Here is a 17,963-nt window from a genome sequence, read left to right on the forward strand (position 1 = left end):
GTGCTCATCTTGAGCTGACTCACCTAACATGCTGGAAAATCAAAGACTGCTTCAGGAAAGCTCTCTAGCCTCAGGGCTGTTTCAGAGGTGTGCCTGGATCTAAACAGCATTCATCTGAACGTAATGATTAATCACGGACGAACTGTGCTGCACTCTCACTTGTGCCTTCTTCCTTGAAGCTTGTTTTATCGAATTCTGCCTTGAAAAGGCTACAGAGAACTCAGAGCTGACGTGTGTGCTTTTCCACTCTGCTGCACCTACTCCTCCTGAAAGGAAACATAACAGCTAGAGGTTGGCCTGCTTCAATTACTTTGTGGGCCGGAACAATCCTCCACAAGAATAATTTCAAAGTACTAAAACACAGCCTAGTAACTTGGCACTAAAAGCACACACTTAAATTACAAAGGCCTAGCTGTAGATAAATGAACTGTCCCGAATACTTCTGTGGCCCTGTGACTGTGGACTGTAACCACAAATCACGAGACCACAACATTCTTCCTTGCTTTCAGAAATATTTCTCACAAAACAATTGGCTTGAGAATAAAACACTCTTGGGTTTTATTCAAGTGGTGGGACAGAGCTATTGAATAGGATTTGGCAAACAGAAAAGAAACCTAGAAAGGAACAAGTGATACTAGCTGCTACTGCGTGGATTTTCTCCCCCTCCCCAAATTTGAAAACACATAAATTGCTGTGGTTTAACCTACCAAAGCCATATCCCCATCCCTGTTAAATCACTTTTGCCATTAATTAAGCCATGACATTTGCTAGACTATAGGGTCTCTGCTGTGTTGCCAGAAGACAAAGTAACAGAGGGGATCACACACAAACCCAAACCCAAAAGGTTCAGCTGGAGCCGTGCAGAAGCCGATTCCTTTGCCAATCACAGGTGACACACACGCTCACTTCTCCACTCAGGTCTGCTTTGCTTGAAAGATGTACTACATGAAGAGTCTGGAATACAGTTTAAACAATTCCTCCTTCTGCTGGCCAACTCAAACAGTCTTAACAGTAGGGCAGACAGGAGAGGGAGCTGAAGAATGAAAGGAAGTCTCTGAATTCCATTTTGCAAACTTGTTTAATACCTCCAATGACTCTTAAACATGGAAAATAAAATGTCTCTTTTGCCTTGGTCTCTACACACAGAATTTCTACTAAACACTGTATGAGCTCCGGTGCCTCTCACACCTGCCCTTCATCTTTCTCTCAGGAAAAAAAAGAAAGGAGAATTGCTGCCAGCCTCTTCCACCCATGGGAGGGGGTTTGGGGACAGATTTCTACCCAATTCTGGCCTCCTGAACATCATCCATCTAGCCGAGGATGACACTACCAACCAAGGTGAAGGCAGACCACTTCAGCACCACAGGAGACCAGGCAACATTTTCTTAGGTTTATGGGGACAGTGCCAACATCTTTGATCTGCAGTGCTAATCTGGAGAGCATGATATGTGATCACAAAAAATATCAAATACACATACAACCTCTGAGACACCCTTCCCCACGCCATCCTCAGACATCAAGATACTTGGGATGCGGTCCAAAGCAAGTGATGAATAACTGTAAGAAGTCACTGAAGGTACAAAACCCTTTAATATCTTTACAGGAACCAAATTAACACAGTTCCTCTGTCATCTCATTCTCCCTCAGAGGGAACGGAGAGAAATTGCATCTGGAAATCCAGGAGGTTGAGCTCTGCAACTCTTCCTCCCAAATCTCCTCATAAATAAACATTCATTAATACTCATATTTTTTTCTGTTTTAGAAAAAAATTAATCTGCCTTTTTCTTTAAGCTTGGTACCATGTTTCTTTAATGCTGTTGTTGTGAGATACTGCACCCATTTTTCAGCATTTGACTGCCTTAGCTGGCCTTTTCAAAATGGTCCTACATTTCAAAGCTCTGAGAAGCGCAGTATTAAGGCATAGAAAATGAGGAGTTCTCTTTCCAGGGAGCAGACTGTTATCTGTGTTACATTCCTTTAGATGCTGAACTGCAAGTCACATCCCCTTGGAGCCAAAAGGGGAAAATACAGTTAAAAAAATCCCAGCAGTCATACAATCAGTTGTCTGTATTTTTTTTTTTCGTTGAATCTTTAAAAAACAAAGAAGAAAAAAAGGAAAAAAAGTATCCCATATGTAAAGACAGAACAGAGTTCCAGGTATGGGTGCTTGGGAGGGGTTTTCCATTCTTGTCTTTTTGGCACCTTGTGATTCTAACAGCTGTTGACCTCCCATTTTAAAAAAAACTGACTTAAAAAGAGCTCTTTATTTGCTATATTGAGAGCTGTTACAGTTGTGGTTTGTTTTCTTTGAAAGCTGCTTTAGGGGCTGCTGCCATCCCATGCCCACCCCACACCACTCCAGCTCCTCCCACCGGTTCTTCATTCACTGGTTGCCTGTCCTTGTGGCACTGTAGATGTGATGACTCCAGTTTGGGCTGGGACTGCTCCGCTGGACTCTTCTATCCGGGGTCTTTTGACTTCAGGTTCACTGGAAGAGGCTGCTGCTGTCTCTTCAGTCCCTGTCTCACATACCCGGCTGACTACAACAGGAGTGGACGAGCTGGCCTGGGCTGCAAGAAGCTGCAAAGGATTTGTAAGAGCTGGGAAGTAAAAGAAAAGAGAATCAATGTGGTAAGCAACACAAGTGTTTGTCATTCCAGGAAACAAAACCATCATAGTCAAATGCAACACCTCAGCACATATTCACAACGTAGTGTTCCAAATCATTTTGTAAGGCTTGCTGGCCTCGTCTCTCTCCCTCTCTACAACAATCCCAGTCTTGTGCAAGTTCACCAAACTGGCAATAACCTCTTTAAATGATGAACTTTTCTTCTCCCCCCCAGTCTGTTGTCAAACACAGCATTGCCAGTGAAATATTCATCTCTCCAGAAAAGGAGGATCAGTCCTCTGCCAGAATCACAGCACACCTTCCCTCGGACAGGCAGTTCTCTAGCTGCTTACAACCATACCTTCTTGCAAGCTACAACATGTGTGAGGCATCTCTGATATTGAGGGTTCTCTTTAGCCCATCTGAGACTGCCAAAAATCCAACCAGGGCAGAGCTCATGCAATAAGAACAGTCTGTTGGGACACTAGATTACAATCCAAACATGGACTGTATTGACATCTCCCTCATCAAGGTGGCAGGAAGGCTTTACAGCTTACACCAGACAATCTAATGTGTTCCCACTAGAACTGGAAGCCAAACTTTGGAATTTCTGGTTCCCTATCTTGTATTTCAGCACCAGCTAAAGTCTCCTATCTTCTCATTAATAAAAGCCACGAGAAAAAAAAAAGCCTATTTATGTAGCACTCTTTGTAAAAATGTCTACAATTCCTAGTTTCAGACAAAGAATGTGCTTACACACTGGCTTTGGCACACATCACCACTTGGAAAACAAAACACATGCAGTTTTTGGACTCCGCATCAATAAGAAAAGCAGCCAAAGGGGACTCAGGAGACAGCACATCCTCTGCCCTCCAGACTGATTTGCAAAGGATGGAATAACAGAACATTATGGTGTGCTCATAGCTATGTGCATCAAAAAGAAGCCTTAAGATAAATAAACAAAGGAAACAGAACGAAGGCCCTCAAAGCCCAGCAATTTCTGCCAAGGCATGGGAAGAAGGCTATGTAGAATCAAGAAGATGAAGGAGAGAAATAGGATAAGGATGAGGGCAGTCACCAACTACATTTCAGTGACTGACAAAGTACTTAAGCTTTGCAGCTGAAGAGAAGCTGACTTTGTACAGATAAGTCAAGTGATTCAAGCTCCATTTTGCTCACTACCTATTACCAAAAACCTAAATCTTCAGGTGGAATTGGAATACTTTTAAGATAATGAGAGAGAGCTGGAAAAATAAGTTGCTGAGATTAGAATATCTTAACATAAGTGTAAAATAAAAAGTGACTCTACATTAGACAACATTACTGCAGGGTAGTAAGAACTGTGACCTGCTTTATTTAATAGCTTTGCTGCATGAAAACCTTATCACTATTAATTTCTCATTGCTCCAGTAAGATTCTTGCAATTCAAAGTGCAAGCCACTTTGAATACCCATAGCAGAAAATTCTGTAAAAGATTCCTAGTCTTCCTTAAGGAATTCATCAAAACTTCACCAGTGCCTTTCATTTCCAACTCCCTGTAAGCATCAGCCTGGCCCAGCAGAGGTGCTTAGCATCTCATTGACAGGGGCAGTAAGAAGTCTGGATACCACCACCCTCAGTCATCATCCTTAACCACACAGAATCTGAGGTGCTGAGCAAGCACAAGAAGAGACTGCCAAGACACAGATAGTATGAAATTTAAAAAATCAGGGTTGACAAATGACTATAACACATCCTGAATATGAACAGTCCTGCATTCATTCACCTGATGAAATACATCTTACTTCTCTCAAGCTCTAAGATCCAAAGAAGGGAAAGTATGTTATTTTCTTAATGCTCTATGGAGCCGTATTTCACAGGATCTGAAGAGCACCACTGAAATTTCATTATTTGGTATGCTGAAAGCAAAGGCTATTTGTCAAGAGGAAAACAAATGGAAAAGCAGAGGCTTAATGAAAGAATCACCAACACTTTCAACTAGTAACCCCCAAAACAACAAGCAGCAATACATGCATAGGCAAGGGCAAAGAGACACTGGACTTCTCTAAAACAAAGGCAGGCAGCAAAACTTACCCATCAGAGAGATCTGAGCAAACAGAGGCAGACTGTATCTATCACTGACATTTACAATCGCAGAAGTTGCCAAATTTATAACCTTTGGTACTGAACACGTGGAATAACTTGCATAACTAAGAGGAAGACCTCACGGCTTGACAAGTAAACTGCAGAGCTTGAAGAGCAATCAAAACAAAACCTACCATAAGCACTGCCGGTGATGCTGTTGGTGGGGACGGCATGTTTGCCGTTCTGGGTGACTGCCCGCACGGGGAGCTGATGCTGTCCAATGGTCACTGGAGCTGCCTGCTGAAGGATCGTGACTGTCTGTCCTGGAACACCCTGTGCCATTTGACTGGCAACTGTCTGAATCACACGGCTGGCGGTGGGTATTGTGGCAAATGCGATCGTTGGCTTTTCATCCATGCCTGCTTGGAGAGCAGAACGGACAACAATCATTTACCACCCTGCTGCTTTAGGAGCAGGCTTTCTTCTCATTAATGTTGTAGCAGTAATACATACCCCGGGCTTACAAATGTGTAAATACCTCAGCACCACAAAGTCCCTTGTCTTTGATGTGCCCTGTAACGTTTATAGGGTGGAGATGGAAGGCATTGCTTCACTGGTTTTCAGCTTAGTCACAGTAGTAACATATTTGGGCTCCAAGAAGCTCAGGATTCCTAGAGGCCTAACCCTATGAGAACTGCTTTAGGCAGAATCAGGCTCTCCAGACACATTTTCTGTGTGTTGATTCATACCGTGTAGTCAGCTCTGAGAAGATGATGATTCACTTACCTGCTCACTGCAAGCAGGGACATAAGAACAGGGAGTATCAGTCCCTCTGAAATGCCTTTTTGAAGCTTATCAGAAACCAGGGATGAATATGTGAAAACACTAAGTTCTGTATAATTACCCTATACACATTAAGAACTTTATTTAATGGCATAAGCCTCCAAGCCAAAAATAAGGACTGCAAATTTGACCATTTTTCCTAAAAGGACACCAACTCCCTTATTTGTATGTCTTAGCAACGATATGGACAGCAGCCACTATGAAGTCAGCTACAGGAGATTCAGTTACAGGCCAATTGGCCTGGCTCTCAACACCACACAGCAGCAGAAGTTATTTAAGATCTAAACAATGCCCCAGGCATTGTCTGTAACAGCACACTGTCAGGCCTGCACTTAGGCCAGTTTACAAGCAGGTCTTCCCACAGTCACAAGCTTTTGCCAGCTATGGGAGTATGGGAGGAAACCAGAAGAGAATAAAAAGACAAACTGAAAAATAAATAAGTTAAAAGAGGGCTGAAATCCTGCAGATATAACTTAGGGGGCTGAGTGTTCTCAATCTCACTTCCCAGGACAAGCAGAGGTCAATTCAGTAGGCATATAACAGCCAGTTCAATGGCATCAAAGCAGAGAAGGCAGACAGGAGACACAAACTCAACCCTGTAGGAAGACTTGTCCCATGCTAATATCAGAAGACAACAGGAGTAGAGTTAGAAGGACCATAAGCATTAAGCAGAGACTTGCAGGAAGGATGACAGGAAGTAAGAGAAAATACAAGGAAAGCTTGGAGATTAGGAAGAGACTAGAAAAGGATACCAGTGGAAATAAGATGGACAAATAGGGAAAGAACAAATGACAGCAAGACTAGTGAGTGAAAGAAGGCAGCAGGTGACAGACAGCTGCAATTGTGCTTCAGCAACATGAATGGGATATAGACAGGAATTTCCAGAGAACGTGGATGAAATTAAAACACCATAACCAGTGCTGAAACAAAAAAAAGCCAGTGGTCCTGGTGAAGGAGGCCTTTGCTGTAACTGGTGTTTGAAGGTTGCTTTCATGAGGTACTGCCTGCACTTCCAGAAGTACGTGCTTTCCCCTAGAAAACTGGGCTGGCAGAAAGAAATGCTCTGTCATTTACTGACAAAGCTGTCCTGAAGTTTCAGCCTCCGTCTCATGCCATCAAGCAGCATACATTTCTGTGGCATGCCTGAAGGAATAATGCACAGGCATAATATTGATTTGGGGCTAGCATATTTAAAGTGCTTCATGTTTTTTCAGTCTTCATAGCCTGCTAGATTTGCTCTCCAAAGACGACAAGGGAAAACAGTACTCCTGCTCAATGGTGGAAACATCAGCTGGATGAACCACCCAAATTTAACTAGACAAGCATATTTTATTAAGGACTAAGCACCCAGTGAATGAAACTGATGTCTGATTCTCCCCCACACTCCCAAGCCTACTTGATTTATTAGTGAAGTGGCAAGAGAAGTGACAAGCTACCTCGGTGGTCACCAGCTAAGTCCAACACTGCTCCTGCAGCTTCATGAGCTCCTCCTGCTGTGCCCTGATTTGTGAGGATGTATCCGTTTGCAGAGTTTGCAGAGGAGGTCACAACTCGGACCATTGTAACAGTGGGAGCTTGTTGAACGACGTGAATTGCATGACACGAAGGCTGTTGAGAAGTCACTATTGATGCTGGCATGTATGCAACCGGTTTTGCCACCAGAGTCGATGGCCGAGGAGGAGGAACAGCCATAATCACTGGCTGGGCACTGACTGGAGATCCTAAATGGAAAACAGAAACACACACAAATAGGAGAGGTTAAAAAACAAAAACAACACAAAAAAGCCTCTTCTCACTTTACCCACGCACTTTCTACATCTGCAGTATTTAATCCTTCAACACAGACAGAATGTGACGGTAGGTAAATAAAAGATTTTGAAAATGCCACCTCCAGTTTTCTATTACTAACATACAAAAAACCAAAATTGTCATTTTAGCTCTGTTTTGTGAACAAATACCATGACAAACCCCAAAACATGGGGCTTCATGTAATGAGCTTTGCCTTCCAACCAACTTCAGCAGGAATACCCTATTCACCAGGCCAGTTACGGTACAGCTAACAAACAGGTACCTACTGGGGACTATACTACCAAGGCTCTGACCACAGCACTGCAGAGCTCTGCGTAGGCAAGGTGATCTTATCACAAAGCCTTGAAAATTACTGAGAAGGCTATGCACTACCATGGCTACTGTGCCACGAGTTCCCCAGAGACACGTAGATTATGGTTAGCTCATGTGTTTCTATATCTTCCTTTACCTCCTGCCCCTTCATACAAAGGCTAATAAGAAAAATGATCTGAAGATGCACGTGTCATCAGACTCTAACAAAGTCCAAGACTTAAATCCTCCTATAACAGAGTGATAGGAACATGCCTTCAGTGTTCCCAGTATAGCACTCAGTGCAGTGGAAAGTCACCTGCTGTGAAACAAGAGCTACTCACCAGGTGCACTCTGTGAATACCGATACTCCGGAACTGAGGCTAATTTTGACCCAAAGTCGTGATCATGTGGAATGGGTGAGCCTTCCCTTGACAGGCACTCCGGAGTCTGTAGGCCACTAGAGTGAGGGGACAGCAGGCCAGGGTGAGTAGGGGAGGCTGGAGCACTCCTGGAACACCAGAACACAGTGTTGGCAGGTATAGACGTATTTTGACCACAAGACAGCAGCAGAGACCAAGTGTTGTCTCCAGAAGAGGATCCTCTAAGGAGGAAGATAGCTATTCTCCCACATTACTTACCCACAATAGCCTTGCTGGGAAAAGCTGAAAGGCACACAGTAACCCCACTAACACTCTAGCACCAAATACAGTCAGATTATTACTGGCTGAAGGAAACCAGACCCTTTAAAGTATGGTTACCATTTCAAGATTCTGGTGAGAGAGAAGCTGAATGCGCCTCATGGTCAGATCAGTTTTACAATTTCAGGCCGTTCTCAAAGGATGTCTGTCAGTGTTTGAGAGAGTAGGAGAAAGAAAGATACACCGTAGATGCAAGTGTTTATGGGGGCCAGACACTTAACAGAGCTGTTGCTTACTCCTTCCTCAACCACTCTGTTCCCACCTCTGGTCCTGTGTGGCCACAAGACACACAAGGAACTCAACAGCTCTTTAATGTCAAAGACAGAGCTGCTAACCAGCTGAACATCTCTTCTTGTATTTCTTCCATCTTGATAGAAAAGGATGTGAGGAGGAGAGCTCATGAAAACTGCTCCAGAGAGGGCTGCAACTGCATTGACCCCACAGCGACAGGGCTCAGAGAAAGCTGTCACTGCACACAGCACCTCTCTGCAGCCCCACACTGGCTGGAGCACTTGCACAGAACAGCCCCCACTGCTTAACACAGTCAACATGATGTTCCCTGTAAGAGAGAGTTTTCAATACCACAAAAGTTATTCGCACTGTGATCTAATCCACATATAAACACAGCTTTCCTGAAATTAAAGACTGGCATCTGAAAACATTTACTGTTTTGAATTTCTTTGAAATGATACCAAAGCAAATACGTTATTTGATGCATTTGTAGTCTGGATCTGGCTTTTTTTTTTTTGGGTAAACACAGTCAGAACAATCTTTAGATCATGCCTCAGGACTACTTAACTATATTACCATTCGAAAAGCTATAAGCAGAAGTAAAGTTTGCTCACTGTACTTCAGGAGAAGGTTGTTTGTTTTCTTTGTAATGAGTTTGGCATGGAGATTAGAGGAAGGTGATGTTACCTGGAGGAGAGAGGCCCAAAAGGTGTTCGGAAGCAGGACACTCCTCTTTGCCTTCGTTTTCTAAATGCTTGCTCTACTAGTTTGGCTTCAGAGGCAGGGTCAATCCGCCAAAAGGAGCCCTTTCCAGGTTCCTCCTGGGAGCGTGGGACTTTAATAAAGTAACGGTTCAAGGAGAGGTTGTGCCGAATGGAATTCTGCAGGAAGTACAAGAATGAGGTGATTATTTCACCACGAGGAAGCACGTAATGAAGGCAAACTGATCTTGCCACACAACTTGGAAAAATGAGATCTATGCTGCTCAAAACAGTGCTGAAGATAGAAACAAGACACTTAACTCACAGAGCTTCAAAATCACAGGAGAAATGCAAGAGAAAACCTGGGGAAATTAGTGAGACACAGAGCTCCTACTAACCATACGGAAATGTGGGTTTGCTCAGTACTGTACTATCACTAGAATATACCTGGAGTCAGCAAGTACACTAGCTTTGCTACGGAAAAGAATGAAAGCAGAGCTTTTGCTGAGGCAGGGGGAAAACTGTATAAACCACATCAGAATTCTCTCAAGACAGGCTGTATTCAAGGCAAGAGGAAGACACTGTTTGAGCTTGTGCTAACTGCATGCCTGCAAATGATCACTGGGATGCCCAAACATGCCCTAGAGGACACTGCATCCCTTGGTAACTGTATTGCAGGCCAGACATCTTAGAATAGTTCGTTATTGATGTGGCACTAGTCTAGCACCATAAGATCTCCAGATGTTGGCAGGACTAATTACCCTTGTCATTGACAAAGCCCACTTGAGCAGGTTTAAAGCTGCCTTTTGGGCCAAGGAAAGGCTCAGCAAGCCCAAGCACTCACAAACTAATTTCTCTTCCACTTTCAAAACAAAACAGGAGCTTCTGCAGCAGCCTTAGACAAGTTCTTCACAAGCAAAGCCTTACAGTGGTACTAGTTGGGTAGAAAAAGGCAAATTCACCTTCTACTGAAATGCAGCTGTCCTTAAAGCAGGATGCAGCAACTGCTTCAAGGAACGCAGGTCTGCTGAGCAGGTTAAGGCAGGAAGTGAATTCCACAACTAATTAGAACTGTGGGGAAAAGCCAGGGAGGCAGAATGTATTAATTCCAACTATACTCAAAGTGCACCAAACTGTGCTGCTCCTGCCAGCAGAACACAATGAAATCAGCAGCTGCAAGACTCTTTCCAGCTGCATTGGTGTGTTATATTCAAATGGCAACACCTATTTCAGAGGTGTGATGCCAAGAACAAACCTGAAAGCAGGTGGAGCTGTGGTTTCTGAGACTTTGAAAGCAAACCTCAAGTGAACATTTAAGTTTGATTTAGCATGTGTTAACTACATCCAAGCTCTTCTGTGAAGCTGGTCAGATTTCCTTTCATACCACACGAGCAGCTCTGAGCCTGCGTTTTCCAAGTTCCTATTCTGAGACTCAAACCTTGGAAACTCTGATTTAGGCAACGCAGCAGATAAACTGGGAAAAGCAAACACCTGTGATGATTTAAGGCTGAAATATGATTCAGTAACAGGACTTCAGTGTTAGGCTGGACATCTGTTTGGACAGATCACTCCAGAGGAAAACAAGGTGCAGCATTACACAGGCAACTATCTGGGCAAGAAAGTTACTGATAGAAAAGATATGGAAAAATAAAGAAGAAACAAAAGTGAAAGTCAGGTAATTGGAATTAAAACAGAAAACAGCACACTAGTAACAAACACTACAACATCCTAGAAAGTATTTACAAAAAAAAAAAAACAACAAAAAACACCCACAAACAAACTAGTTAGCTTATGTTAAACAAATTATTTCTGGGAACAGTCAAAGCAGCTCTATTCTCAGTGCCCCAAAACTTTAATAAATGTATTTCAAAGCAGATAAGACCTGACAAATGAGTTTAAAAACTTGTCATATCAAGAACTCACCTGCCAGCCTTTGTCAGCAGTCCTGTAGTATGGATAATGCTTGGTAATGTGAGCATAGATTCCACTTAGTGTTAATTGCCTGTCTGGTGCTGAAGAAATAGCCTGCACAATTAGCTGAGCATAGGAGTAGGGTGGCTTGGACTCATCCTAAGAAAAAATATGAAAGCTCAGTTACTTCCTGCACTAGAGCTCATTGACAACCCAAAGTAACAAAGCACATTTGGCTGTAGTTTCACAGATGCAAAGAGACCACAAGGAGGCAATTAAAAGCATCATCTCTTTCGCTCCCGCTTTCTGCTGCCACCTCCCAGCACAGCATGAGTATTTGTGTACAAACAGAACTAGATGACTAGGCCAGATCAAAGTATCTTGGCATCCTGTACCACCCCCAAGCACACACAAAAAGGCTAACTTTAAACTGGCTCCAATCTCCACTGGATTTGTGATGGGCTTATACTGGCACAAGGAACAGAACAAGGATGAGTAATGGGAAGCAAAGAGTTACAGGGTGCATGGCACATTCACTGCTCTCAGTGTTCGAGCCTTCAACTCCATGCAGCTACAACTAAAACTTTGCTAGGTTTGTGCAAGTATGCTAAACAGCTCTTCTCCCAGCAACAAGCCCAATATGAAACTAAATTCTGTTCCTTCTATCTCCAGCAGGTTTCGTTTCACTCTATGAACGTCAATTCATTTGCCAGATCTCATATTCCTACATTAGTCAATCAAGAACAGCCTTTCTTGTCTCAAGGGAGAACCCAACATACAAGAAGTCATTAGTGAAGAAGTCATAGTGTTGTGCTTCTCCACCCAATCCCAAATAAGGTGGTTTAGAATCCACACCTTTAACTTTGATCTGAAGATCAGCTCACCAAAATGAAATGGTATCAACTTAACTGAGCTGTTTTTTAATGTAAATTCCATTGCTGCTCTCCTCATTTAACACTTGCTTGACAGGCATTTGTGTGCAGTCAGACTTTAAAACAAACATTTCTCACAGCAAGGATCTGGTCTCTCCCCCTGCTCCCCTTTTCCCCAGTTGTGCTTTGCAAAATACCATTAATTAAAAGGAGAAATCAAGACTGAATTTTAATGCTCCACTTTATGGGTTCTTGACTTATCAAAGAAGCAAGATGAAGTATTCTGGCTCAACCCTTTTAATGAACGGCTTGCATACATTTCAGACAGATTTCAGCAAGCAGATTCATCATCTATCACAAATAAGATGCTGCTTTGAAGCTATGGTCTCAAAACCCTGGAGGATAACGCACCCAGCACCCTTATGGCTGGGGCATTCTTAGACCCTTTTAGTTACACTAAGCACTGCCAGGTCATAAGCCTCCCAGAGGGCACTGCTGGGTAAGTAATGTTTCTCTGAACCTTTGGGCTGTCCCCTCCAGATGCATCTGCCTGCTGTTCTGATGCTGCCTTTGCAGCATACTCTGCTGCCAGCTGCAGATCCGAGGTAATGTTGTGAACAAAACGATATCCTGAGGATCCAGCTCCGCGTGGACTGGCCGGGCAAGAGTTGGGTACACTAGAAAGGCAAAAAGGAAGTAAACGTTACTTTATTAACAAGATGCACAATTCTTACTTCCAAGATACCACAAAAATCCCAGGCCACTGAGAAGTGTCACGTACTAGACATGTTTTTGCCCTTAGGGCTTATCCAATGCATAGAATGATGGAAAATAAACAGAAATCACATGTAATCAAAGTCAATACACACACACCTGCACCTTCTACAATCACAAGAAAACACTCTCAAAGCATTTCACAGTTCATCTATACGTGGGACTTAGAAAAACACACTAAATAATTAACGAAATTACTTGGTGGTATAACCTATGAGAACATCATCACACTCCTTATGATGTCAGCAACGTTTATTGGTTTTACTAACAGACACGAGCTATGCACTTCTATTGTATCGTAGCTAAAGCATGCAGCTCAGGCATCTGCCATGAGGGTCCGTGTTGAACAAAAACCACCATCTTCAGAAGAGCAGACATAACACCATGATTAGTGCTCCATGGCAGGAGGCAGCTATTTCTCTGATTCACAAGCACACAAGTACAGCTACCAGCAGGGAGCTGCAATCACTTCTGTACAACGTGAAGACAGCTCATCTCATCAGCTTTGGCAAGCATGGGGAAAAGACACTTAGAGTCTGAGGATTACCACAAGATGGCATTACAGGAACACCTACAGGGGAGGAAAACCATGCTGAAGCTGATAAAAAGCTACAAACAAGTAAAAGGTCACTGTAATTTACAGCACTGTTCAGGCACACAGAAGTAAGTGCTCCAAGATGAGAACTAATCAGAAAGACATCTGGGGATCACACATCTGTGACTGGCAGTGCACAGAGACCAGGAGGAGAGGGATGAGGTGGGAACTTATCACTTTTCCATCTCTCCTCTGTTCTGCGCTGCCCTGCATGGATGGAAAAGCAGAACGGGGTAGCACATGGCTAACTCCCAGGATTACATGCATCTTCTGCATAAGAGCAGAGAAACAATGAACAAAAGAGCAAAACAATACACAGGAGAGATGCACAGCAAAACAAGCAATTCAAACTGGATGAAAAGATGTAAACTGAAGCCCGCTGCTGGCAATCAGAAGGCAGTAGAACTGGCATCAACAATCCTCTTTCCAGGAACTGCCCAACAGCAGGGTGAGCTCTGACACAAAAGCAGTAACTGATACTCACCCTGTAAGGAAAACAGAACACAGTCCGTTCCTCAGTAAGGTGACACTGCCTAAAGAGCATTCCCATGCACATGTGTGGATGGATAGGATATGGTGAGAAACCCTGTGTTTGCTAAATGGGCAACACCTCCAGCACAAAAGCAAGCTGTCAGGGAAAGAATGAGTGTTCCCTAACACAGCCCACTCTGTAAGCTGAGAAGTGCTGCTTTTTGCTGCCATATCTCTGCAAACGGTTGCGATGCTGAACTCAGCACAACCAAGACTGCTTTCTTTTAAAAGTAGATTACAGGACCAAAGTGGGAAGCAAGAAGAAAGAGAAAAGGCAACAAAACATCCCAATCATGACAAATCCCCACAACAGGGAACACAGACTCACCCCTCTTCCAGCCAGAAGTGAGCCATACAAACTACTGCACAGGGCTCAGTAATGCCTCCAGCACCACTGACAGCCCTTCATGTTAATGGGGATTTTATTCAGGAGCAGAGCAGGAGGGAGAGGTTTTCAGGAGGTATAAAGTATATCATATTTATTGATGGGCCCAAACATGAATCTGTCTTTGCAAGAGTTAAAAGCACTTTTTGCCTAGTCCTTAAAGAAGCAGAGAGCTGTTTGTGCAGGAAAATGAACCCAAGTTTGCTCTCCTGTGCTTTAAGCCCACTCTGGAAGTGGATAATGCCCCAGCACAGAAGTTCTCCTGATGCCTCAGTCTACACACACGGAGATGGTGTGAATTTAATTATTCTGCTGTCATTTCTCAAAAGCTTCTCCATGCACACGCTGCTTCTATTGTGAAGATAATTACAAATGAAACTAATTTTCATACGTGAAGCAATGACAAATCAAAAACACAGCAACTCTTTTTATCTTGGTGTTTGGCACACGAGCAATTATTGTAACACACAGACTAAGATGGGAATAGGATGAAACGGTTTGCTGGTTTGCTCTTCATTTGCAGAACTACATGAACAGCAAGCTACAAACAGCAGCTAAAACTTAGGTCAAGGATATGGAAGAGAAGTTCTCCAGTAAATCCACACACTTCAGGGCTGTACAGCCACCCTGCTCACCAGCTCTCTTTTGCTTTTTTAAAACTACTGCAGCTTCAAAATCTGTCCCATGCAGTTCAGATGCAGGAATTTATCCAATTCTTTAATGGAATCAATCAGTAGAGAAAATAGACCCATTTTCACTGTTCAGGTTTGGGCTGCTGAAGCTGACAATGAGCTTTAAGTACAACTTGTTGCTTTAAATAAATAAATATGTGAATTAAAAACCCCTCCCCCTTGCAGGGCTGTCATTCTAATGAGTGCTGACAAAGCCCCTCTAACCAAAGTGCTGTTAACTTTCTGAGACTGACAGCTCCCTGATGAATCAGCCACAGCAGTATCTGAAGACTGGGGAGAAGCATTGTTCTTTCACCACAGCAGGGCACTTTCATCCAGGTAGAGCTGCCTCCTTTCAGTCTGGGTCTGTTATCAATTCAAGAGACATGAGTAGAGAACAACATGAACCTTAAGCCCCTCCATGCAAGGCAGGGTGACATGCTGCTGAGTGTTCAAGCTCTCAGTCAGTCATCAGTGAGCTCTTAAAGGGGAGAAAGGAAAAAAAGAGTTGACAACTGGAAAGACAAGGTGACACAGTCTGCTCCCCCCCCCCCCATACAAACATAGGACAGAAGGAGTAGAGAAACAGTTTTACTAAAAATACCCCCTTTGAGGGTTAAGTTAAAATTAAACCTTAGTGCAGTTGAAAGAAAACAAGCAAACACAATGCAGTGACATCATTTCCCTGGAGTTCCTGGAATTCTGCTCACCACCCAGAGCAGGGGCTGCCCAGGGACACTTGCCTGCACTCATATACATCACAACAAATATGAAGGTGAAAAAAACCCAGCTTTTCCCTACAAATATCTGTTTGTGCTATAGTATATGTGAGGAATGTGGTTACAATTTGCTGGATATTAACATTACATCAATACTTAAAGAGATGGAATCCATTTTGATACTACAGACTTCTGGTGGGAAAGACTACAGCTGGGTACACTCAGTCCTCAGACACCCCCCCCCCCCCCTTACTGCTGTGATCCATGTGCACTGTCCACGCAAACCCTCTTTATCTTATAAACAATATAAACTAATTTGCATTAAGCTTGCACGCTGTGGAAGAGGGCATTTTAGAGAGGAAGCACGTGTTTCTCAGTGGCATATAGCACAACATGTAAACTCACCAGCTGCAATTGCCCAGTCCAATCCCTGTGACACTATGGTTAATGCCCCAAGACTGAGATTCACTGAGGATTCAGTGTCTCAAAACAGTTGCTGCAGGCAGTCACTGGGGCTGAGCTCCCCAAACACCAGAGACCCAGCTTTAGATCAGACTACAGCCACATGCTGAATCACAGTGGTCCCTTGCAGCATGTTTTCCATTTAATACTTAACCTTTGGCTTGTAAGGTCAGAAAGATGAGGGTTGAACAGTCTCTGTGATAAATTCACCCACGTAACAGGCAAGAGTGCCTTTTAAACTCAGGGCTTACAGCTTGCTATTGAGAATATGGCATCTCGTAGCATCATGATTCACTTCTGAATTCTGCCAACAACAACCTACCCTCTGAAGTTCACAACACTCTTTAGCAACTAAAAATGCTTTTAAATATCAGCTACTGGAAATGGACAACTTACCACAATGCTGCTGGAATGCTCCAGATTGGTTTGCTTTAACAGCTGTGTGTATGGTGTGTCCACACAGCATGCTGCTCACTCATCTCATTAAAAACAAACCCAATACAACAGAATCAGAAAAGGTACTGACTGGAGTAAGCAGGATGAATGAGGATAAGGAACTGATTCTAAACACAAGGTAGCATCACCCCATGTTTTCCTACATTACCCCAAAGAGGCAGGATCCTGGGCTAGGTGGGCCAGTCACCTGAACACGTGCAGTGATTTATGCAGAGATCTCCAGGCTGTCTCAGTCTAACAATATTTTACAGACTTGGAGGTGGACAATGTATGGTTAAATGATTTATTTATAGTCATACTACAAGTCTACAAGCAAGCTGGGAACAGAAACACTCCCAAATTCCAGTGCCAACTTCCCCAGAAGGAGAGGCAGTACGAGAATGCAGGAAAACTGCCCTGGTACTTCATTCCATTCTCCCGCAAGAAAGGCATCCGTAGGGCTCAAGACACAGGAACTTAAGTCAGGTGTGTGGATAAAGCACACCCTCCCCGTGACAGAGAGGAACCATCACCTGTGAGTGTGCATGAAGCTGTTCACCTGACTAGGAGGTGCCTTGCTCAAGAGCAGGGAAAGCCTCTTGTGGTTTAGGATATGGCACACAGCAGCCTTTGCAAAATGCCCAAATGCACATTTCAGAAGCAGGTACAGAAGACATAGCAGCGCTAAGAGTAATCACCAATACAAAGATTCCCACCTGAACAAATTTTTTTCCCTTAAGTCCCAATTTACTACAAAGGAAGAATCCCCATTTCTTAACAAGATCTTCTCCAGTCTCCTCCCCAAATGCAAAGGGAAGGCATGCTTTCCTGCACACACAGGCTACAATTAGAGACATGCCACAAATCTTGGCCTGTTCCTATATTCCACTTCAAGCACACAGGATACCAAAAGACAGGATTTTTTCCTCTCCACGTGCACTAGGCAGGAATCAGGTCAAAGTACAGCACTGCAGCTTGCGAAATGAGCACTTCCACCAGACACCAATCAGAACCCAGGGGTGCAACCCCTCTGCTGCTCTCCTTCCCCAGCCCAGCCCCAGAAATGTAACTCAAAGAACAGCAAGTCCTTGCACGCTGTCTGTTTCAAACAGGTTTCAGAAACAATCCCCATTGGTGAGGCTGCCAAAATGAGCTGGATTTTGATGTGAAAGAAGAAATCTGAGAGCTCCTCTGCCTCATGCTGGAAATAAAGCACAACCCAAAGCTGTTGAACAAGTCACAGCGAGAAAGTTAACTATTCACAGAAGTTCAAACCGTTTTCACTTGTCTCTGCTCCAGTGGTCCCCCTTTTAGCAAGGAAGTGAGCTCACTCCAGCTGTGGATTCAGTGCACGTTTAACACC

The 17,963-nt window shown here is 43.6% G+C and overlaps 1 protein-coding gene across 2 annotated transcripts in view; it reads right to left on the reverse strand.

Annotated features, from left to right (window-relative positions):
* Positions 1 to 1,571: 1,571 nt before the first annotated feature.
* FOXK1 (forkhead box K1) overlaps positions 1,572 to 17,963 on the reverse strand; it is a 43,454-nt gene continuing 27,062 nt past the window's right edge. Inside the window, exons 3-9 of one of the 2 annotated variants that reach the window (XM_065732909.1) lie at positions 12,549 to 12,705; positions 11,169 to 11,315; positions 9,232 to 9,425; positions 7,957 to 8,123; positions 6,952 to 7,236; positions 4,867 to 5,091; positions 1,572 to 2,600 (exon numbers count right to left, since the gene is read on the reverse strand). In XM_065732909.1, coding sequence (XP_065588981.1) covers positions 2,380 to 2,600; positions 4,867 to 5,091; positions 6,952 to 7,236; positions 7,957 to 8,123; positions 9,232 to 9,425; positions 11,169 to 11,315; positions 12,549 to 12,705 — 1,396 coding nt within the window. In that variant the 3' untranslated portion in view covers positions 1,572 to 2,379. Of the gene's footprint in view, positions 2,601 to 4,866; positions 5,095 to 6,951; positions 7,237 to 7,956; positions 8,124 to 9,231; positions 9,426 to 11,168; positions 11,316 to 12,548; positions 12,706 to 17,963 lie in introns of both variants that reach the window. The other variant, XM_065732908.1, reaches the window with a different exon arrangement.

Source organism: Cyrtonyx montezumae, unplaced genomic scaffold, assembly GCF_038088225.1.
Source record: "Cyrtonyx montezumae isolate F1298 unplaced genomic scaffold, pur_monq_1.0 scaffold_16, whole genome shotgun sequence".
NCBI lineage: Eukaryota > Metazoa > Chordata > Aves > Galliformes > Odontophoridae > Cyrtonyx > Cyrtonyx montezumae.